This window comes from Lepidochelys kempii, chromosome 13, assembly GCF_965140265.1.
Source record: "Lepidochelys kempii isolate rLepKem1 chromosome 13, rLepKem1.hap2, whole genome shotgun sequence".
Lineage (NCBI taxonomy): Eukaryota > Metazoa > Chordata > Testudines > Cheloniidae > Lepidochelys > Lepidochelys kempii.
The window spans coordinates 7,449,695-7,474,389 of record NC_133268.1 but is presented as its reverse complement, the minus strand read 5'-3'; the positions used below and the strand labels follow the sequence as shown (position 1 = coordinate 7,474,389).

At 44.6% G+C, this 24,695-nt stretch overlaps 1 protein-coding gene across 2 annotated transcripts; it reads left to right on the top strand.

Annotated features, from left to right (window-relative positions):
• Nucleotides 1-8,159: 8,159 nt before the first annotated feature.
• Nucleotides 8,160-23,403, top strand: LOC140896974 (uncharacterized). 2 transcript variants are annotated; one of them, XR_012154653.1, is made up of 3 exons: nt 12,696-12,923; nt 19,714-19,861; nt 22,190-23,403. XR_012154653.1 is itself a non-coding variant. In XM_073309205.1 (2 exons), the coding sequence occupies exons 1-2, from the start codon at nt 8,194-8,196 to the stop codon at nt 22,200-22,202; spliced, it is 693 nt and encodes a 230-aa protein (XP_073165306.1). In that variant the 5' UTR covers nt 8,160-8,193; the 3' UTR covers nt 22,203-23,403. The 2 variants fall into 2 exon arrangements, 1 of the variants encoding a protein (XP_073165306.1); XM_073309205.1 differs by lacking the exons at nt 12,696-12,923; nt 19,714-19,861 and adding an exon at nt 8,160-8,873.
• The last annotated feature ends 1,292 nt before the right edge of the window (nt 23,404-24,695 follow it).

Below are 24,695 nucleotides of genomic sequence, written 5' to 3'. Positions count from 1 at the left end.
AGCACCAGGTGAGGGGCTGGAATCTGGCTCTCTGTGTCCAAAGGGCTACATCATGATACAGTGGTTGGTTGGATCGCTCTGCTGTTACAAATGGCCAGTTAGGTTATTTATTTTGCAAAGGACAAACAGAGAGTTATGCCAGGAAAGTGCCATAGAATAGAAGCTGTTAAAATATAAAGCAGAATGAGGCCTGCATTTTGCCTGGTTTTCAGGTGGGCTCTGCAGCAGGGAGCCTGCTGGAGCTCTGGGATCAGAGAGTGCAAATGGAGCTCTGAAAAGAGACAGAGGGACTCTCCCACTCCCAAAACCCATCCCTGACTGGGGCGAGGGGTGGCGTCCATGACACCATCACCTGGTTTTTGGGGATGACGGCAGGGAAGCCCAGGGCAGGCACAGATATGACGAGTATGGTATATACTCCATGGGGTTGGGGATTTCAGCTCAGCTGCAGCAGAACGTATAGAGGCCTCTTCCTCTGACAGTCACTCTGGGTTTGCATCCAGAGCAGAGCTGAGTATTACCTGAGTCACTTCCTATTATCCCCCTAGCCCTCCTCCCTCTGGTAGGGGTATCCCACTGCTGTGCTGAGTCAAGCAATGATTTCTTTGGAGTTTCTGCAGATGGAGATGGAACTATTCTGCCAGGTGGCATTGATAGCAACAAAGGCTGAATTCAATATCTAGGGGTTCCTCTTACCATTACCAAAGAGAACTGGCTAGAGCCCCCGTCAAGCCATCTGGAGAGGCTCATGAACATGGGTGCCAACCTCAGGGCAGACTGTCAAGAAGCAGGGCACAAACTCCAAAGTGGCTATATGTTCTCTAATTAGATTTCACCAACCCTGTAACAAGTGTGAACTCCACAAGCACCATATCAGCCTTACCATGGAGTCGCAGACTGTCCCCTTGGGCACTCCAGGCTGTCTTGCCACCCAGGCAAGCATGCCTTTGTGACAGAAGGTCCCTTACACCAAAAATCACAACAATGTTCAGGTGACTCCCATTCCCAAAGGACCCGTCACTTACCTCAGGTCTGTTATACCTCAGATCGCTCACCAAAGACAACACTTTGTAGTCAATCCTGTAATAAACTAACTAAAGGTTGATTAACTAAGAAAAGAAATAGAAGTTATTTACAAGGTTAAAGCAGGTGAACGAACACACTCACAAACAAGTTACGGTCTTAGGTTCCAGAAGGTGATAGAACCTGCTATAAATGCAAGTTCTGTATGTCCTTTAGGACTAACCCAAACTAAGCAGCTTGGGGATCCCTTCGTTATGCGTAGAAATATTGCCCTCTCCAAATTCCAAGCAGCACACCAATGATAATTTCTTTTAATCCCTTCCCTCAGTGTTCAAGCTGTGATGGGACAATGGCTTGGACACATACCCTCTTCGTGGGTGTGGGGGATTCAGTCAACAAAGTCTTTTGTCCACTGATGTTCCACAATGGTTTGTCTGGTGTCTATAGGCCTTCTTTTTTGGGGGAGGAGATGACACCTCTTGTGGTAAACTAGGATGTCACACTTAGAAATGCTTCTTTCCTGGCTGTCCATAAGAATATAAGAATGGCCCTACTGGGTGAGACCGAAGGTCCATCTAGCCCAGTATCCTGTCAACCGACAGTGGCCAGTGCCAGGTGCCCCAGAGGGAAAGAACAGAATAGGTAATGATCAAGTGATCCATCCCCTGTCCAGTTTACAGTCTTAGACTATGTCTACACTACAACTTATGTCAGCAAAATTGATGTCATTCACGGGTGTGAATATTCCACCTCCTGAGCGACAAAATTACTCCGGCATAAGCGCCAGTGTGCACAGTGCTATGTCGGTGGAAGAGCTTCTCCCGTCGACGTAGCTTTTGCTGCTCACGAGGGTGGTTTTCTTATGCCAATGGGAGAGGTCTCAGCTCTCAACCGGTACAGCTGCACCCCTGCAGCTCACTAAGTGTAGACATGCCGTTCATTAGCAAACATTTTTATAATTCCAGAGCAAACACTTAAATATTATCTCCTAACACGGGATACAAATATTATAAGTAAGGTTAATAGATGCAGCATACTACAAGCATTTCATAAAGTCCAAAAACACTAACCACATTCTTACAACTCTAATAGCTATTTTAATACTACTGACAAAAAGGAGTGCCAGACTGGTTTCCAGCTATGCATTTGTCAGTGAGGCCCAGGGGCCTTGGCATGAGCTGGCCCTTGGTTTGCCAGCATCACATCCCCATCCAAAAATCTTGGAAAACTAAACATCGTACGTGGGCTCCTCTAAGAGGCAACACTTCTCCACTTGCAAGCACTGAGTCTCTGTATAACAAAAGAAAACGTATTTAATGGGAAGGGGAACTCAGCATTAACTTGGAAAAACACCGTAACTACGATTCAAATGTATGCCAATGTAAGTAAACATCCGTCCCCCAGTATCTTTGGCAGGAGTCCTCTGTCTCAGCTTCCCACCTTGTGGTGTCAAAGTCTTCTGGATAAATGCCCCTTTAACATACCACTTGCCTTTCCCTCTTGTGCACCCCACTCACAGTTGGTTATCCAAAGCCAGTGAAGTCTCACAATTCAGGGATGCATTTACATGGATTCACCTCCTACCACAGTCAGAGCCCACTCAAATCAATGGGAAGATTGCTGTTGATTCTAGTTGGTCTGGAACATTCCCCAGAAGACTGACTGGCCCCAGGAGAGTAAATGATTAATTGCACGAGGATTGCCCTAAATTCAGACTAACTGTAATAAATTACAAGCTGGACACTACAAGATGCTGAGCACTTCCTGGAAGAAGCTCAACATCCAGTGATTTGGATAGCAATTATTCTCAGGACTTGCGTGGCAATCAGACTTGTGTGGCAATAAGCAGATACATAGACAGGGTATTATATCCTATTCTGGTCTATGAGTGGAAGGATTGCAAAATTCCCCCCCAGGCAGGTAAGGTCACGAGTTCTAACGCCGACAGGGTGCACACAGAGTGATCAGAAAGGGGACAGATGTGCAAACAGCCTTGTAACCATGACTCTTGTCAGGGAGGCTTACTTGCAGCAGCTGGAAATGATCTAAAATCTAAAGGGAACTCTCTGAATTGAAACTTGCAGAGTTCTTGGTCCCTACCTGGATAATTCTCATGTAGTGGACAGCTTGGACCAGGGCATCTTTTGACTGCAGAGTAATATTGCATTTGTAATATGCAAGAACTCATTTAGGCCCTGATCCTGCAAAGGTACTCATGAAGATGGACCCCTGAACCTGCATCAAACCAGTTGCAAGATAAGATCCTAGTTGGCATAGTCCAATAATTAGCTATGTGATTGCACCTTTGGAATTTACACCTGCAACAATTTCTAAATGGTCAAAGTCCTTTTGCTGTAAAACTTTGGTAAACGTTGTAATTTTTTTACACAGCACAGTTTTTTTAATGATTTCCTGGGGGATATTTTCAGTCCTTATAATCTAATTGTAAGGACTGGAACATCAATAACAATTTGCAGCTCTTTTCAATACAGTTGACTAAATTTGCAGCATACCATGCTGGAATATTTCCAGTTGTACATCTGAAACTCGTGATCGTCACATATGATAGACAATATCATTGTAGATAGGCTTGGAAGGATTAGATTTTTAATGGTAATGTCAATGTCAATAAATGTCAATAAACATCAGTTTTCACTGCATACACACACACACACAAACTGATGAAAAAATATTTCCACTGCTAATAATCGAACTTTAGAGATAGGCAAAGTAAGAAAACTGCTGCTTGAGAACTCATTAGAGTTTGATTAAGGATATTTACTTTGTATATTTTGACATGTGATCTTGATCATTTGTTTTTTAATGGTTATACATCTTTAATTTTTTGAAATCGATAACGACTGTCATTAAATAATTATTGTTTGACCCACTCTGTTATCTCCCCCATAATTTCCTGAAATGGTGAAAATTTAAATAGATAAAAATCAGGGGGGAAATACTTAAAACTTATAATTTTGTCCAACTGGGAAAGTTTAAATGGATAAAAATAGAGAAAAAAGCTTAAAGATAAATGTTGATATTATTCGTCAACATTATTTAAAAAAAATCAAATCCTGCCAAGCCTAATGATAGATGAGTGTTTTTATTTCATTACGTTACAAGGGTAAAGTTCATCAAAATCACTTGTGACAGGCCTAGGATAATGAATGATGCAGCCAGCAAGATTAACTACAGACTCAAGTGCTGACACTTAAGATTGGTATGGGAAAAATTGAAAGCTTGGACTAGATCAGTCATCTTCATTTTTTTTTTAAAGAATATGAGCCGCAGTCATTTAAAGTTCATGCATCACTTACAATGGATTTTTGTCAGATTTCTAGCCTACCTCCTCTAACCCCCAGCAAAGAAGTTATACGTCCAATCCGAAAAAGAAGGAGCAGTATTAAACAGCAAAGGGACATGCACACAGCATGCTTAACCTCCCTTCAAAAGCAAAGGTAAAGAAGAAGGGTGCATTGTGCTGCCTACTGCCATTCATCTTGCTATGCAAACAAGTCCATGTTGACTGTGCAACCAGTTTAACACCCTGCTCCTCCCTGCACTTTGTCATTTACTCTAGGACAAAGCTGAGTGGGAAATGCTGTGAATGGTAGCATTGTAACCTGCTTTGCACTGGTATAAATGACTGCACAAACTGCAAGGAAGCAGACAGCTGGGCCCATTGACCTCACTGACTATTGAAAAATGTCCAGCATCTCATCTTGATAGAATCATAGAGTATCAGGGTTGCAAGGGACCTCAGGAGGTCATCTAGTCCAACCCCCTGCTCAAAGCAGGACCAATTCCCAACTAAACCATCCGAACAGAATCATAGAATCTTCTGACCAAGCCTAAAAGGAAAGAAGCAAGAGAAATCAAGCCTTCCTGAAGCTGAGGGGCCAGAAATGTGATTACAGCCCACTTGACTCCCAATGCCTACAAGTTGATAATAATGATAGTAGTTTGCCTTCTTACAGCATGACGACACGTTTTATAGCATTTGGAATATGAGGCGATTAGAGAGCTTTCTAAGAGATGGGTACATTGAGGTCCGGAGAGCTCAATTAACATGCCAAAGCTCACACAGTATATGGTCAATTATTTATAATTATTTATTATTTATTTTACCATAGCATATAGGGGCATAGTTACAGACGAGGACCCCACTGTGCAAGGTGCTGTACAAACTCAGAACAGAAAGAAGGTCCCTGCCTCAAGGGGCTTACAACCTAAGAATCAGACAAGAGATAACAGATGAACATAAGAACAGCCATACGGGGTCAGACCAAAGGTCTGTCTAGCCCAGTATCCTGTCTTCTGACAGTGGCCAATGCCAGGTGCCCCGTAGGGAATGAACAGAACAGGCAATCCTCAAGCAATTCATCCCGTGTCGCACATTCCCAGCTTCTGGCAAACAGAGGCTAGGGACACCATTCCTGCACATCCTGGCTAATAGCCATTGATGGACGTATCCTCCATGAATTTATCTAGTTCTTTTTTGAAACCTCTTAGAGTCTTGGCATTCACAACATCCTCTGACAAAGAGTTCCACAGATTGACTGTGTGTTGTGTGAAGAAATACTTCCTTTTGTTTGTTTTAAACCTGCTGCCTATTAATTTCATTTCATGAACCCTAGTTCTTGGGTTATGAGAAGTAAATAACACTTCCTTATTCACTTTCTCCACACCAGTCATGATTTTATAGTTCTCTGTCATATCCCCTCTTAGTCATCTCTTTTCCAAGCTGAAAAGTTCCAATCTTATTAATCTCTCCTCATACGGAAGCTGTTCTGTACTCATAGTTATTTTTGTTGCCCTTTTCTGAACCTTTTCCAATTCCAATATATCTTTTTAGAGATGGGGCAACCACATCTGCATGCAGTATTCAAGATGTGGGCCTTCCATGGGTTTATATAGAGGCAATGTATTTTCTGTCTTATTTTTTAATGATTCTCAACATTCTGTTCACTTTTTTGACCTCTTTGAGAACTACATCTCTCTTCCTGGTTAAATAATAGTACATTGTGAGCTAAGGGATTGCTGCAGCTCCAGAGACAACAGAAGCTCTCAAGTGTTTATGATCCATGTCCGTTTGGGTGGGACTCTGGGCTCAGGAAATAGTTCTGAACAATAAAGTTGAACGTGTGTCTATGCACTGGCTGAACTTCAGAAGATTCAATAGACTTTGATAGGGATTTGTGCTCCCTTCTAAGCAATAACCTACAGGTTAAATCCACACAGGTGGTTCCTGTTGTGACGATGCCAAATTGGTGTGGCCATACTGAATGAATGGTGTGAGAACATGGCTTGACATGACTGAACTGCGAAAGAGGATTCTGGGAGCAGAATCCTTCTCTGAGCATCAGGCAGATGCCAGAGGTGAAACTGAATGGCTCCATGCTGCGTGTATGATCAATACTGATCTTGGAGTCAGTAAATATGTCCACTTGACAGCAGACAACACGCGTAGAGCATCCTGAGTGGGCCATGGGCTGACCGGGGCATCTCGACCCTGTTGAAGGACCCAAGCAGGGGGCTGAAGTGAATGATTGATAAGGGAGTGAATGTGGGGTAATGTTCAGTTGGCACCACTCTGCAATCTCCTCCTAAAGTATTAATTAGGTAAAAATTAGTAGCCACACGCCCACTGGACGTGCTTTTAAGACATGTGACTCCTTTGAGGAAAAAGAGTATAAAAATCAAGCAAATTAAATTACTGTTGGGGGAATTCCTTAATTAACGCCTAAAGAAGCAATGCTGCTAGACAGAGTAGCCAAAACTCTGCTCTGTGGGCTGGAGAAGTACTGTGAGCCTGAGGGGTTTCCAGGCAGCCAAGGCCTGGCCTTGAGGGAATCCGAGACAGACCAGAGGGCTGAGGAGACCAGACCTGGAGGAAGAAATCATCCATAGAATTGATAACCACCTTCTCTGTTTGCCAAGCAGGACCTGTGTGAGGCTAGCACAGGACCAGTTTGTGTATGTTTGTGAAAGAGAGGCTCACGAAGAGGAATGTATAGCTCTTAATGTATAGTTCTTAAATGTCTAACATAGGAGTTATGTGCTTAATGTAACCCTTTACCCGTTGTGTAATTCCTTCTCAAATAAACTGCTGTGTATGTAAGATCATTACTATGGACCTTTTTCACTGGTATGACAGTAACCTGCTCCACTGGGAGCCATTAAAGATCCATATCAGGGGTAGTAGCCCCCTGCTGCCAACAAAGAGGATGGTTACTGTTGTGTCCAAGGAAAAAAGGTCTTTAAACTGAATCAAACTGTTCCTGAACTTGTTGCCTGTGAAGAGCTTGGTATTCTGAGTCACTGGTGTTAACCAACTAATTTAAATATTGTTCTGAATCAGTTCTGACTTATATTAATTTGAGCTTGGATTTAGTTGCAGTACACAGAGCGGAAAATATACCGGTGAGTGGGGTTGTATTGGTCATTCCTAGGGTCGATGATGTTTCGCAAACGCAGACAGGGAAGGGTCGACGAACCAGAGGAAGAGGGCGGGCACCCCGAAGCCTCCAGGTGTGGTTGATGAGCGTTTGTTAAGACAGATGTTTAAAAGGTGGGGGTCTGATCCATGTCTGGCTGATGCAGTCCCCACACCGCGAGAGAAAGTTGTAGGCAACTTGCTGTTGAGGTACGGAAAGTGTTACACTCCCAAGAAAGCCCAAACAGCAGCACATGTCATCTGTGTTATGTATTGTGCTGTAGATAAGCTTGCAAAGGAGTAAGATGTTTTGGAACGTCAGAGAGATGTTGTGCAAAGAAGTTTGGAACAGGAATTGGAAAAACTAAAATTGCAGAATGAAAGCCTGAAACATGACTTGGAAATTGTTGGAGAACAAAATTGTAACCAAGTCTCAGTGGATAACAGTGTTAACCCATACATGTCTGGAAAGAATAAATATACAGGTGGAAGAGGAAGAGGAGCCCCTTCCAGGGCCTCTGGCAGCCCACCCAATAGTGATAGCAAAAATGCCTCAGCCTTCACAGCAAATATAAGAGGAAGTCAATCGGCCTCTGACTGAAACTAAAAAACAAGCACCGGTGAAACAAATGGACAGTAAGAGAACGTGTTTGCCTTAGCTGTTGGAATACGTGGTTAGAAAACATTTAGCTCCTGAAGATTTAAGAGAACTGATCATAACTTGTGCTGGCCTTATGGAAGGAACAGCTTTGTTGGCAGAAACTGACGGAGAATTAAACAAAGGTGACAGAGACGGTGTTATCCAGAAGGTAGCCCGATACTTTCTGACTCCCTCTGAATTGAGAAGGATGGCTTTGTTAATACATCAGAAGGAAAAAGAATCTGTTATGGCTTATTGTATTAGGTTGTTGTTGGTATGCTCCCTGGCTGAAATCGAGGAGAAACAGCTGACAGATTTGATCTATGATGGTTTAAGGAAACCTATTAAGGTGGTCATAGGATCCTGGATGGATTTAGGTCAGGTTGAATTGATTAAAGCAGCTTGGGAGGCAGAAAGGGTAGTAAGTGGAGCAGGTAGTTCTCGGAAAGTGATTAGTGAGGCTCTCTACAGCAATCAAGCAGGATATAATGGCTCCAACCACGCTGATATGGGACATGGTGCTTGCAATGAAATAGGACCAGGCCGAGGACGGGACGGTAGGAGACGTGGAGTGTTTAGTGGAGGATCATTGCAAGCACAGATATGGGCTCAACTTCAGGAAAGAGGGACAGATATGGCCTGTTTGGATGGGCAACCTCTGGAGACTTTGCGAGCTTCTTTAAGTGATTGGATGGCAAGGACTAGAACACAGTCAATGCTGCAACCAGGAGTTAAGGCTGTTGAGACCGTGGGAACAGTACAGAAGATCTGCTGGTGAGTTCTTGTGATTTGTTATCCCTGGAATTGGCTCAGATGAAACTGGCAGCTCCGTCAGGGTGGCTCCACATTTCAGTAAAAATGCCTTAACAACCCCTGTCCCAAAGGTAAATGTTAGTAGCCCAAATAAGTAAATCTTCCGTGGAAGAGGGGACAGAAGGAAACATATAATAGTTGCTGGCATTAATTAATACAGGAGCAAAGGCAACTTCCAGTATTAAAACACCTGCCGTGGGTAGTAAATCACACTAAATTTTAAATACGTATAGTGGTTTGTAACAGCATAACTGGAAAAGCTATATTAAAAGTAGATCTGGTACAGCAGGAAAAGTGAATGATTCATTTGGCAGAAAGACTGGTTGTGAAGAAAGAGACTGTAAATAACCAGGTTATTTCAAAAGGATTAAGAAAGTGAGCCTGTAAAGTTACGGCAGCTGTGGGACTGCCAGACAATAAGTGGATACGGGAATTTCTCATGGTTTGGGCTAGAAAGAAAAGGCAGTGGTAAAGATAGTGGGGAAAAAATGGGTACTGCCAGCTCCTCAATATTCCTATCCAGCAGTACTGTCCCGCACATTAAAAAAACCCTGTTGTAGTATCTAAAAGCACAAGGGGTAGTAGTAAAGTGTCAAAGCCTCTGCAACTCCCCAATCTGGCTTGAATAGAAACCGGATGGCAGATTACATCCCATGGTTGGGCAGAATCATAGAATCATAGAATATCAGGGTTGGAAGGGACCTCAGGAGGTCTAGTCCAACCCCCTGCTCAAAGCAGGACTGATCCCCAATTAAATCATCCCAGCCAGGGCTTTGTCAAGCCTGACCTTAAAAACTTCTAAGGAAGGAGATTCCACCACCTCCCTAGGTAATGCATTCCAGTGTTTCACCACCCTCCTGGTGAAAAAGTTTTTCCTAATATCCAACCTAAATCTCCCCCACTGCAACTTGAGACCATTACTCCTTGTTCTGTCACCTGCTACTGCTGAGAACAGACTAGAGCCATCCTCTTTGGAACCCCCTTTCAGGTAGTTGAAAGCAGCTATCAAATCCCCCCTCATTCTTCTCTTCCGTAGACTAAACATCCCCAGTTCCCTCAGCCTCTCCTCATAAGTCATGTTTTCCAGTCCCCTAATCATTTTTGTTGCCCTCCGCTGGACTCTTTCCAATTTTTCCACATCCTTCTTGTACTATGGGGCCCAAAACTGGACACAATACTCCAGATGAGGCCTCAATACTTCAGATGAGTGTCGAATAGAGGGGAACGATCACGTCCCTCGATCTGCTGGCAATGCCCCTACTTATACATCCCAAAATGCCATTGGCCTTCTTGGCAACAAGGGCACACTGTTAACTCATATCCAGCTTCTCGTCCACTGTAACCCCTAGGTCCTTTTCTGCAGAACTGCTGCTGAGCCATTTGGTCCCTAGTCTGTAGCGGTGCATTGGATTCTTTCATCCTAAGTGCAGGACTCTGCACTTGTCCTTGCTGAACCTCATCAGATTTCTTTTGGCCCAATCCTCCAATTTGTCTAGGTCCCTCTGTATCCTATCTCTACCCTCCTGGGTATCTACCTCTCCTCCTAGTTTAGTGTCATCTGCAAACTTGCTGAGGGTGCAATCCATACCAGCCTCCAGATCATTTATGAAGATATTGAACAAAACCGGCGCCAGGACCGACCCTTGGGGCACTCCACTTGATACCGGCTGCCAACTAGACATGAAGCCATTGATCGCTACCCTTTGGGCCCGACAATCTAGCCAGCTTTCTATCCACCTTATAGTCCATTCATCCAGCCCGTACTTTTTTAACTTGCTGGCAAGAATACTGTGAAAGACAGTGTCAAAACCTTTGCTAAAGTCAAGGAACAACACATCCACTGCTTTCCCTTCATCCACAGAACCAGTTATCTCATCATAGAAGGCAATTAGATTAGTCAGGCATGACTTGCCCTTTGTGAATCCATGCTGACTGTTCCTGATCACTTTCCTCTCCTTTAAGTGCTTCAGAATTGATTCCTTGAGGACCATGATTTTTCCAGGGGGAGGGATAGCTCAGTGCTTTGAGCATTGGCCTGCTAAACCCAGGGTTGTGAGTTCAATCCTTGAGAGGGCCATTTAGGGATCTGGGGCAAAAATTGGGGATTGGTCCTGCTTTGAGCAGGGGGTTAGGCTAGATGACCTCCAGAGGTCCCTTCCAACCCTGACATTCTATGATTATATTATAAAAATATCATTGTAAATCTACCCCTGTTGTGGTCAACATTCCAACTGTAAAGGCCGGGGTAAACGGTTCTGTGTACTGAATTTGTAAATTGTTTCTTTATTATGTTATTAACCTCTTTGAATTAATCACAGGCTACATTATAAGAACTCATGAGTTCCCGTTAACACCATCTTGGTTAATAGCCTCGATGAAATTATCTCCTTCTTTTACAAAAAATAAAACCACTTCGTTATAGTCTTGGCCTTTATAACATTTTCTGACAAGACGTTCCACAGGCTAATATTCCTGTGTTTATTTCTTTTTGTTTATTTTAAACTGCTTAGCAATCTTATTGGTAACCCCTAGTTCTTGTGTTATAAAAAAAAGAGAAGTAAATGACACTTATTTACTTTCTCAACAACAGTCAGGATTCACAGACCTCTATTGTATTCCCCATTTCGTTATCTCTTCGCCAAGTTGGAAAGTCCCAGTCTTGTTAATTTTTTCTTATAGAAAGTTGTTCCAGACCCCTGATTATTTTTGTTGCTTTTTTTTTTCTGTGCTTTTTTTCAGATATGGCTGTTACATATTAAGTGAATGGTTTTTAGGGATTTATACCCAATGATTCCAGAACCCTTTTTCTTTTGGGTGGTAGCAGCTAATTTAGACCCCATTCTTTTGTACGTATAGTTGGAATTATGTTTTTCCAACGTGCATGACTTTGCATTTGTCAAAAGAAAAGGAGGACTTGTGGCACCTTAGAGACTAACCAATTTATCCGATGAAGTGAGCTGTAGCTCATCAAAGCTTATGCTCTAATAAATTTGTTAGTCTCTAAGGTGCCACAAGTCCTCCTGTTCTTTTTACGGATACAGACTAACATGGCTACTACTCTGAAGCTTGTATTTGTCAGCATTGAATTTCATCTGCTTAGTCACCCAGTTCTGTAAGATCCCTTTGCAACTCTTTAAAGTCTGTTTTGGACTTTACCTTAAAGTTTTGTATCATCTGGATGTGACAAAGTGGGGTTTTATTCCTCTTGTTATGTTGCATGTGAGTCTTACTGTCCTATACTATTGCTGTGTGTACCTCAGTTTCCCTGTGTACTGCATCAATACTTCAGTGGTGGGAATTGGGTATGTGATTTTTGCTGAGGCCCTTGGGGCAGGTGAGGCTGCCCAGCTGTCTGCACCTATGTAACCCGAGACCCAGCTCTGGGGATGCAACCAGGTGACACCTTTTGCCCGGGAAGCAAGACAAAGAGACAAGACAAAGAGACAGAAGAGCAACAGAGGGGTGTCAGAGGTCGGGTGGCTGGAAGCTGGCAGTCTGCATGGGGGGACTGGAAGAGGGGGAGTTCAGAGCGTCTGGCACAGGACTCTCACAATGGACTGGCTGAAAGTCACTGATTTCTGTGCTAACAAGTTCTGTCCAATGCTGTGTTCCTGTCGACTAATAAATCTGTTTTACCGGCTGGCTGAGAGTCACGTCTGACTGTGGAGTTGGGGTGCAGGACCACCCTCTGGCTTCCCCAGGACCCCCGCTCAGAGAGAGGACGCATGCTGCCCCAGAGTCCTGACTGTCTTCATACGAGAGAAGCTGGGAGCGGCCAGGCAACCCCAGGGGTCACCCCAGCCACCACCCAACTGGGGACGTGGGAGGGGCTGAAAGCAGCCAGGCACCTACCTAACCAGCAGGGGATCTTCATGACCAAGTTCCCCATTGGTGGAGCTGAGATGGTTGGAGTTGGAAATGGAATTGAAACTGAAGGAGTTAGAGGATCGTGAGAGACAGAGGCAGCATGAATTGGTGATGGCGGAGCTGAGGAGAGAGACCCCTACTGTGGTGAGTGAGGATGGTCCCAGGGTTGCTAAGCCCGCAGGGAACTCTGAAATAAAAGCTCTGCCTCAGTTTAAGGAAGGGGATGATATAGATGCCTTCCTCACTGCCTTTGAGAAGGCTTGCAGTGTGCACCAGGTTGACCCTGTGGACAGGCTTTGGCATCTTACCCCCTTACTGGGTCCCAAAGCCATAGAGATGTTCAGCCAGATGGATTAGGTGGAAGCCGGGGACTAAGAACTGTTCAAACAAGCCCTGCTGCACAAGTTTGAGCTGACCCCCGAGGTGTACAGGAAAGGGTTTCAGAGTATGCAGAAGACCCAGGAGATGACCTATCTAAAACTGGTCACGCTGATTGGGGAATACACCCCAAGTGGGTGAATGGGGATGGGGCCCAGACCAAGGAGGACGTGATTGAACTAATGGGGCTGGAACGACGACTATATGAACTCTGTTCCCCTGACCTGAGGATGTGGCTGGTGTACAAGAGGCCGAAAGACCTGCGTCATGCAGGGCTGAAGGCTGACGAGTTTGTAGACAGCAGGTCAGGATATGGAATGGAATCCCAAGGGGACAGGCCCACATCAGTGCAGAAGGGGGGCCACCCAGGGGCTTCCCTGAAGGGAGTCTCAGATAATTCCCTCCCAAGAGGCACAGCCAATACCCGAGCTGACTGACCAGCCCCAGGGGACCAACAGGACCTGAGGTGTAATTCCTGTGGGCAGAGGGGCCACAGATGGACCCAGTGCCAAAAGCTCAGGGGCAGGATGAGCAAACCGAGCCCTCAAAGGGTTAACTGGGTGGGAGCCCAGCTGGAGGAGGGGCTGGCTCCTCAGGCAGAAGGGGTTGGCAGTTTAGCAATGGCTCAAGAGCAAGGAGTCTGCCAGGCCATCTCCTTGGGGAGGCTTGATGCTCTGGATTCAAAGTTTTCAATCTACAAGGTGGGCGCGGGATGGCCCCTGAGGAGCGAGTGCCTCATTCCCCTGGAGGTGGATGGGAAGCAGGTCACAGGGTACTGGGACACGGGCGCTGAGGTGACACTGGCCTGGCCTGAGGTAGGGGCCCCAGACTGGGTGGTGCCCAACACTTACCTGACCCTGATGGGCGTGTGCAGGACCCCGTTTAAGGTACCCATGGCAAGAGTACATCTGAAATGGGAGGCCAAGGAGGGGCCCAAAGATGTGGGGGGTGCACCCCCGAGGTGACGATGGGGGGTGACCAGGCGGATTGGCGGGGCAGCCCCCAGAGTGCCCTAGTCATCACCCCTAGCCAGAGCCAGCGAAGGGCACTCTGCCCTGACACCAGGGGCAGTGCCCTACCAGGGGCACAGGTCCCTACCCCAGTGGGAAAGGAGCCACTGGGAACAGGTCTTGGCGGGGCTGCGGCCTCATACCTAGCCACTGAGAGGAGGCAGGTCCCCACCCCTTCCCCAGCCGCTGAATTCCAGACCGAGCTGTGGAAGGATCCCTCCTTAGAAAACCTGAGGGAACTTGCTGGCCAGAGCAGGGTGAAACCCCTGGGGGAAGGCTGCCGGGAAAGATTCCTGTGGGCGAAGGGAATGGGCTCCCCAAGGGGAAGTGGAACTGTGGGGGATCAGCAGACAGCTAGTGGTCCCCCAGAAGTACCACCACAGGCTACTGTACCTGGCCCATGATGTCCCTCTCTCAGGACACCAGGGAATCCAGCACACCAGGCAAAGGCTGCTACATAACTTTTACTGGCCCAGGGTCTTTGATGCCATCCAGCAGTACTGCAGGTCCTGCGACCCCTGCCAGAGGGTGGGGAAGAGCCGGGAGAAGGGGAAAGCAGCTTTGAGGCCTCTGCCTGTCATAAACGAGCCTTTCCAGAAGGTGGCCGTGGATATAGTGGGATGGTGGGCTACTACTGGAGGTTCGTGCCCCACTTTAGCTCCATAGCCACCCCCATCACTGAGCTATGTAAGAAGGGTAAGCCAGATAAGGTGGTCTGGACAGAGCAATGCCAGAGGGCTCTCTGTGCTCTGAAGGAGGCTCTGATCAAGGGCCCGGTGCTGGTAAACCCGGACTTTGACAAGCCCTTTATGGTGTTCACCAGTGCCTCAGACACTGGGCTGGGTGCGGTGTTAACGCAGGTTGGCGGAAAGGAGGAGAGACACCCCATCGTGTACCTGAGCAGGAAGCTGCTGCCCTGGGAGCAGAATTATGCAGCCACAGAAAAGGAATGCCTGGCCATGGTTTGGGCCCTTTAAAAGCTGCAGCCATATCTATTTGGGCAGCACTTCGCCGTGTACACCGACCATTCGCCCCGACATGGCTACATCAGATGAAAGGGGCCCATGCCAAGCTCCTGAGATGGAGTCTCCAGCTTCAGGATTATGACATGGAGGTGGTCCATGTGAAGGGGAGTTCCAGCGTTATAGCCGATGCTTTTCCTGGAGAGGGGGGCCGGAACTTCCCCAGGCCACGAGCTAAAGTGGTCCCGCTCAGTTCTGCCTCAGAGCGGGGAGAGATGTGACAAAGTTGGGTTTTATTCCTCTTGTTATGCTGCATGTAAGTCTTACTATCCTACACCAATACTGTGTGTACCTTGGTTTCCCTGTGTACTGCACCAATACTTCAGTGGTGGGAATTGGGTGTGTGAGTTTTGCTGAGGCCCTTGGGGCAGGTGAGGCTGCCCAGCTGTCTGCACCTATGTAACCTGAGACCCAGGAGGGGGGATGTGACCAGATGACACCTTTTGCCCGGGAAGCAAGACAAAGAGATGGAGGAGCAACAGGGGGGGTTTCAGGGTTGGGTGGCTGGAAGCTGGCAGTCTGCATAGGAGGATTGGAAGAGGGGGAGTCCAGGGCGTCTGGCCCAGGACTCCCAAGATGAACTTGGCTGAAAGTCACTGATTTCTGTGCTAACAAGTTCTATCCAACGCTGTGTTCCTGTCGACTAATAAATCTTCTGTTTTACTGGCTGGCTGAGAGTCATGTCTGACTGTGGAGTTGGGGTACAGGACCACCCTCTGGCTTCCCTAGGAGCCCCGCCCGGGCGGACTCACTGCAGGAAGCTCATGGTGTGGAAGGGGATGCTGAATGCTTCCAGGGCAGACCCAGGAAGGTTGAAGCTGTGTAAGGTTCTTGCCCTGGAGACAGTGTGCTCAGAGAGAGAAGGCATGCTCCCCCAGAGTCCTAACTGGCTTCATACGGAGTATGACTGATCCATAAAGGACTTTCTCTCTTATCCTATAACAGCTCACCTTGCCTAAAAACCTTCAGTAAGGGTTCAAAGACTTTCTGAAGATCTTAAGCAACCCAAGAATATATAATTCAAGGGGCTTGGTTCTAAAATTAAACTAAAATTCCAGTCATAAATATAGGATCAGCTGTAAAATTGTATAACTTCACTGAGAATATGAAAATGTGTCAATGAAAATGTAATTGGTGCACATAGCATCTTCTATAGCTTATGTACAGGCAACTGAAGTAACCTTACATGCCCTCAAGGGTCTTAGCAAGTCACACGCCCTTGTTCCTACCACCTAAGCATTGGTGCAACATGCAGGAAAACTAAGTCACCACATATAGTACTTACGCAAAACAGTCAAAACTCACATAGACTCGTTTACAACAAAAAGTGTACCAGGTAACATATGCCAGCACCTGGAAAATAAAACAGGGTATTATGGAATAGTACCAGAAGGAAATGGATTATGGTAAATACCCAAAGTGAAATGGAAACAAATATTAGGCACACAGTGAAAACTGGGCACCCTAATCATAGGAGGAAATTGAAATTTGAATTAAAAAGGGGGTAACCGCACCATGAATTTACAATAAAAAAAGGGTTGGTGGGAATTACATAAACTAAACCCAGATATATGTTGATATCAAATGGGAAAGGATAATGTTGTAATAAATAGCCTGGCCTATGGACCAAGGAATGTAATCTATTTGTGAAGATGTAACTCATTTCCAATACGAACAATATCAAACATCCTCAAATAACCAACTTTATGACTCAGCCTGGATTAACATTGCCAAATTTAAGGAAAATAGAGTGGAATAATACAGATTGGGTTATGAAAATACAAATGAATCAACGCACACTAGACCAAATAGACCGGTCAAGTAGACTAATAATATCCATAAATGGTATGCTTGCTCGAAAATTTTAAATTGTTAAAAAAGCTGTAGAAAAACTAAGATCTCAAATGTGTACTTGTTATAATGTTGTATGTCAAGTAACAGCATAAAATAAAGTTAAATGGGCCATGTTATTTAAAATTTCTGAAACTGCAGCATTATTCCTTGTATGTTTCTGGTTTTGAATATCAAATGTGTAAGCAATATAAAAAAAAACAAGCTTAGCGAAAAACTTATAAAATTGAGTTGTTGGATTATGCTACTAAAAATTGTAGATAATGTTTTAAGTTTTATAGAAACCAGAAAAGGAGACATATGATCTAATAGTTAGTGAACAAATTGTGGGTATGATTGATGCGATATTACAATTATCTTTGGTAACTGAATATCGAATCAGGGACTGTTGGGATGGTGCCGAATTGGTGTGGCCATACTGAATGAATGGTGTGAGAACATGGCTTGACATGACTGAACTGTGAAAGAGGATTCTGGGAGCAAAATCCTTCTCTGAGCATCAGGCAGATGCCAGAGGTGAAACTGAATGGCTCCAAGCTGCATGTATGATCAATACTGACCTTGGAGTCAGCAAATATGTCCACTTCAAAGCAGACAACACGTGTAGAGCATCCTGAGTGGGCCATGGGCTGACCGGGGCATCTCGACCCTGTTGAAGGACCCACACAGGGGGCTGAAGTGGATGATTGATAAGGGAGTGAATGTGGGGTAATGTTCAGTTGGCACCACTCTGCAATCTCCTCCTAAAGTATTAATTAGGCAAAAATTAGTAGCCACACACCCACTGGACATGCTTTTAAGACATGTGACTCCTTTGAGGAAAAAGAGTATAAAAATCAAGCAAATTAAATTACTGTTGGGGGAATTCCTTAATTAACGCTTAAAGAAGCAATGCTGCTAGACAGAGTAGCCAAAACTCTGCTCTGTGGGCTGGAGTAGGACTGTGAGCCTGAGGGGTTTCCAGGCAGCCAAGGCCTGGCCTTGAGGGAATCCGAGACAGATCAGAGGGCTGAGGAGACCAGACCTGGAGGAAGAAATCATCCATAGAATTGATAACCACCTTCTCTGTTTGCCAAGCAGGACCTGTGTGAGGCTAGCACAGGACCTGTTTGTGTATGTTTGTGAAAGAGAGGCTCACGAAGAGGAATGTATAGCTCTTAATGTATAGTTCTTAAATGTCTAACATAGGAGTTATGTGCTTAATGTAACCCTTTACCCGTTGTGTAATTCCTTCTCAAATAAACTGTTGTGTATGTAAGATAATTACTGTGGACCTTTTCCACTGGTATGACAGTAATCTGCTCTGCTGGGAGCCATTAAAGATCTCTTTTAGGGGTAGTAGCCTCCTGGTGCCAACATTTGGTAGCAGAGGATGGTTACTGTTGTGTCCAAGAAAAAAGTGCCAACAGTTCCCAGTTTTTGGAGCTGTGCAGGGTTTACCACATGCCAGGATCCCGCTGATGTCTTTAATTATTATTGTTATTATATCCTGTTTGCATGAGTGTATTGCCTAGAAATCCAAATCAAGGCCCACGGCCTGACTGTGCTAGGCACTGTGTAAACATATAACAAAAAGGCTGACCTTGCCTCCAAGGGCTCACAGTCCACGTGACAGATAGGACTTGACGGGAGGATAGACGAGACCAATAGGGTGGGGAAGGGTGGGAGGATACCGTAACAAAATAAAGAAAGATCACCAGACAAACAGAACTCACAGCTCATGGTTTGCTTGACAGTGCCAGGATCCAGTGTTTTCCTGGCCTCGTGGCAGAGGTGGGTTTCAAGGAGAGATATAAAAGAGGTTAAAGTTTTGCAGCATGGAAGAACCCCGGAGTCGATTGGCTGAACAGGTTGCACAAGGCTGTGAATCTGATTCTTAGAGGTGGCTTGTCCCTTGTGCCAATGTTTTAATTGTCTAAACAGGAACATTCTTGGCCACCAGAACATTCAGATGAGGAAAACCAGTGCCCTTCCATTAAAGCCGTGCTTTTCTCATGTCTGCAAGATATATTCCTTCTGTGCTGTTCTGGCAGTCAGGGCTGCCTTCAGGCTAAAGCAAGAATTATCAACAGTTTGTTTTCTAACACTGCAGGGAAAACTAAGCACTTAAACAGAGACCACAGATCTGCAATAAGAAGCAGAGGAGAGCCCAAAATGCCCCTAAATTCACTCCAAACTGCCGTACCTTGTGCACACTTCATCAAACAGTTCAGGATTTTATCTATTGTTGATGCACTGGAGTTAAACTCTTTTGTCTTTGGGTTGTTTGAGTGATGCATTCCTTTGGCTCTTCCATGGCATTTTTCAATGTTATGCCACTTTTAATTCCAATAATGCTCTTTAACACAACTGAAGTCCTGCTTTGATACATTCTAAATCTCTCCTTATTTTATTGGGTTGTGGGCGCCTGAGGCATCCTTTCATAGAAGACTTGTGTAAAAGATGACAAGCCCCGCAGGAATCTTTCAGAAAAATAGCTAAAAGAAAAGATAAAACTTCCTCATTGCGCTCTTTTCACTAAGGTTAGGGTGTGTCGTAGTTATTATTTGTACAATAGTTTATATATATGGAGTCAGGGTAACAAGGATTCCCATAACAGCTATGCATGAAAGATCTGTCATTCAGAGAAAACTTTATCCCAGCTCATCTTTTTTACCTTTTCAAACAATATAGAATCATAGCACTGGAAGAGACCTTGAGAAGTCATCTACTCCAGTCTTCTGCATTCATGGCAGGACTAAGGGCTTGGCTACACTTGCAAATTACAGCGGAATAAAGGAGCCCTGGGCGCACTAGCTGACTACCCGTCCACACTGGCAAGGTATGTAGAGTGCTCTGACTCCATGGCTACAGCGCTGCTGGTACTCCACCTTGGCGAGTGGAATAACGTTTGCTGCGCCCCCACTGGACAGCCACAGCGCCAGTGCGGATGAGGTGTTGCATTACTGCGCTCTGATCAGCCTTTGGAAACGTCCCATAATCCCCTTAAGTCAAGTGGCCATTCTTGTCATTGTTTTTGAATCGCTGCAGGAATGCGGATATGCCCTTTGAAAGCTCCTTTTCTGACATCCAACTGCTTATTTGCTTCGAGACAAAGCAACCATTAGTGTGGAATGCTGTGCGTGAGAGAGAGAGGTGGGGGGGTGTCTGCTGCTGTCTGAACTTACAAGACAGCACGCTGACATGCTGTCAGCCCCCCCAAAAACCCACTCTCTCCCCCCACATACACACAACACACTCCCTGTCACACTCCACCCCACCCCCTCCCCATTTGAAAAGCACATTGCAGTCACTTGCATGCTGGGATAGCTGCCCATAATGCACCGCTCCCAATGCCGCTGCAAGTGCTGCAAATGTGGCCACGCCAGTGCGCTTGAAGCTGTCAGTGTGGACAGACTGCAGCGCTTTCCCTACTGCGCTCTTCGAAGGCTGGTTTAACTCAAATTGCTCTACATCTGCAAGTGTAGCCATGCCCTAAGTATTATCTAGACCATCCCTGACACAGGTGTTTGTCTAACCTGCTCTTAAAATCTCCAACAATGGAGATTCCATAACCTAGGTATTTACAACTAAAGTCATGCTGGATCATACTAGTTACCTTATTGATTAAAGAGAATAAGATAAGCGAACGTGTACAACAGCTTCTCGTAAAAGAGAACATAATGTGTAATGTAATGCAAAAAGAGTGCCAATCTATTCAGTGTCATTATTTTGCATCTACAGACCTTGGCCAAAAACTGCAGAAAGTTCTAAACATCCAGCATCTGCAAATCAGGTGTCTCGAGTTGGGCACCCTACAATGGAGGCACCCAGAATCATTAGTGACTTTAGACAATCTTGAGCCTGTCAAAATCATCAGTGATATACCATAATAATACAGATGATAATTACTAGTCACATGCCTTTATGATCTCCTGAAAGACACTGAGGCCCTGATCCTAAAAGGTATTTAGGCAGCTAACTCCCAGGTAATCTGAGCCTCGGATACCATAGTGATGGACACAGTTCAAGAGTCTGAATAGAATATATTATAATGTTGCATTTCCGAAACCCAGTGTGGTCTTACTGAGGTATCACAATGTGAAGTGTTCTCTGCGGTCCAATGAAGATTTAGGGAATGTCTACATGTACATGCTGGGTGAAGATGCTCTATGTGGACAGGAGAGAGTTCTCCCATCAGCGTAATAACAACCACCTCTGCAAACAGCAGAAGCTCTCCCGCCAACATAGAGCTGTGCACACGATTCCTTATGTCGGTGCAACTTACATCGCACAGGGGGAGGATGGTTTATTCACACTCCTGAGCGACATAAGTTTGCCAACATAAGCTGTAGTACAGACATAGCTTTAGAGTGTTGTTTTCAAAAACACATATGGAAGCTGTCTACACAACTCCCACTGTAAATCAATGCTCGACAGTGCTTTACAAAACATGATCATTACTAGCTATTCATTATACTTTTTTTTTTTTTTTTGAAAAGGGGATGTGAATGATTTTCAGGTTTGAGGGTCCACATATTGGGCTGCTGTTCTTTGCAGGCACAACATTTGTACCCCAAAACCCCTAAATAGAAGGTCAGGCCTCAGCCAGCCAGAAACCATGCACCCTTTAAACCATTTTAGAAAGAGCAGCTGTTGCTGGTGTTGGCTAAAAGTTATGCTGAATCATTCAACTTGGCTAAGCCTGACATGGGAATCTCACTGATAGTCTCCAGAATAAATACTGGCAAAGGTGAGAAAGAGTTAGGCCAGATACTTTCAGAGAAAACAAATGTGAATCATCACTGCTTGGTGACAATCCTGAGATTATAAAGAGAACAGTTTATGGTTGAACCATTCCTCATTTTGGCCCATTTTTTTTCCATCGGATGCACATACATTCAGGGATCACATTGGGCCACATATAGGGATCTAGGTCAGAATTTAGCTCTTGATCCGCCCTCCCCCCCCCCCAAAAAAAAAAAGAAGAAGAGAAGAAGAAGACTGATTATTGTGCCCATTGTTTAGTTTTCTTACCGTCCTTGTGAGAGTGAAGAACCAGTATGTGAATGCATTATTTAGTCTGAGAATTATGGTAGGTTGTTCACACTTTTGATTTTCTATATTCTGCCTTTTCATTCACTTACATTTCAACATTTCCCCTCCATAGGTTTGTAAGCTGAAGAGAGAAAATCAGACTTTCAGACAATCAGAGCACCGAACGACAAGAAGACCAAAAATGAATAAGCTACAGACTATACAAGTCATCAATGTAATTGATCCAGGAAAAGGTTAAGGGTTGACTAGATCACAGTCTACAAGTGCCTACATGGGGAGGAGATTTCTGACAGTAGGTAGCTCTCTAATGTAGCAGAAAAAGGCATGATTAAATCTTGTGTCTGGAAGCAGAAGGTAGACAAATTCAGCCTAGAAATCAGATACACATTTTTAACAGTGAGAGTAATTAACTATTGGAACAACTTATCTAGGGCCATGGTGGATTCTCCATTACTTGAAGTCTTTATATCAAGACTAGATGTTTTTAAGATATATGCTGCAGCTCAACCAGAAGTTATAGGCTTGATGCAAGAATTATTGGATGAGGTTCTCTGGCCTGGGCTAGGCAGGAGGTTAGAATAGGTGGTCCTTTCTGGCCTTTCTGTGAATCAACATTGCCATGCTGTCCCTCCTTCTGTAAACAAAGATATAATCAGCAAATGTGACAAAGATGACCCAAGAACTTCACAAATCTCTTAAAAACTCTGGGATATAACCCTGTCGGAGGAACCCATCCGGGAAAGAATTATATTAAAATGATACTGACTCTATAAAATATCAAATAGCATAAAGAAACGCTTTTCTTGAACTATTTTGTTATAACACCACAGATGGTTAAAATTGAATGAGTAATTAAATTCAATTTATTTTTTACTTTATGCGCTGTTTATTTATTTTGTTCATATTTTTCTCATCTTCTGCCATGAAAGTCAATAAAGTCATTATCGCTTTTGTTTACAGCTGTCATAAATATAAAGGGAAGGGTAAACCCCTTTGAAATCCCTCCTGGCCAGGGGAAAGCTCCTCTCACCTGTAAAGAGAAAAGGAGGACTTGTGGCACCTTAGAGACTAACCAATTTATTAGAGCATAATAAATGCTCTGTCACCTGTAAAGGGTTAAGAAGCTAAAGGTAACCTCGCTGGCACCTGACCAAAATGACCAATGAGGAGACAAGATACTTTCAAAAGCTGGGAGGAGGGAGAGAAACAAAGGGTCTGTGTCTGTCTATATGCTGGTCTTTACCGGGGATAGACCAGGAATGGAATCTTAGAACTTTTAGTAAGTAATCTAGCTAGGTATGTGTTAGATTATGATTTCTTTAAATGGCTGAGAAAAGAATTGTGCTGAATAGAATAACTATTTCTGTCTGTGTATCTTTTTTGTAACTTAAGGTTTTGCCTAGAGGGGTTCTCTATGTTTTTGAATCTAATTACCCTGTAAGATATCTACCATCCTGATTTTACAGGGGGGATTTCTTTATTTCTATTTACTTCTATTTTTATTAAAAGTCTTCTTGTAAGAAAACTGAATGCTTTTTCATTGTTCTCAGATCCAAGGGTTTGGGTCTGTGGTCACCTATGCAAATTGGTGAGGCTTTTTATCCAACATTTCCCAGGAAAGGGGGGGTGCAAGTGTTGGGAGGATTGTTCATTGTTCTTAAGATCCAAGGGTCTGGGTCTGTAGTCACCTAGGCAAATTGGTGAGGCTTTTTACCAAACCTTGTCCAGAAAGTGGGGTGCAAGGTTTTGGGAAGTATTTTGGGGGGAAAGACGCATCCAAACAGCTCTTCCCCAGTAACCAGTATTAGTTTGGTGGTGGTAGCGGCCAGTCCAAGGACAACGGGTGGAATATTTTGTACCTTGGGGAAGTTTTGACCTAAGCTGGTAAAGATAAGCTTAGGAGGTTTTTCATGCAGGTCCCCACATCTGTACCCTAGAGTTCAGAGTGGGGGAGGAACCTTGACAACAACCATTTTTACTCTCAGGTTCTTACGCTCTAGCATCAAACTGTTGTTATCAGCCACCGTTTTTATGGGCCCAATCCTGGCAGGTGCTGAATGCCTCTGGAAGACATTGATTTCTGTGAGCTCTGAAGGTGCTTTGTGGATCTGCAGGATTGAGAACTTCTGGGAACTTCACTACACTATGCCTGGTGCAGTGCCACCAACCATGATCACTCTGGCAGGTGCAACTGTCCTCATTAGCCTGTGCATGTTTGATGATCCTGATGATGAGGGTGCTTAGCCACTTTCAGGGTCAAGCTTTGTAGTTAAGCATCTAGCTTGATATTTTGGTTCCTTCAGAGGAGACATAAAATACATTTTCCATTGGGTAAGACATTCTGCAGCTCTCGCTGCAAACAAAGAGAGAGAGAGAAATTTTCTCTAGACATCTCTTAAAATCGGTGACTAAAACCAAAGCAATTTAAATCAAAACTCCTGAGGCAATGATGAATCCTGCAGGACTTCTCCAAAATAATAGGGGTTCAATGGGCTGTGGCTTTTGAGCTGCATATGGCATTTGGGGTGAAAAATTCCTTTGTTTATTTCTAGCTCACTCTCTTAAATGTCTGAAGAATTTAGGTCAGATCCTCAGCTGGCATAAACGCATGTAGCTGT

Coding starts and splice junctions, on each gene's coding strand:
- LOC140896974 (XM_073309205.1), top strand. CDS start 8,194: ATGGAAGGAACAGCTTTGTTGGCAGAAACTGACGGAGAATTAAACAAA.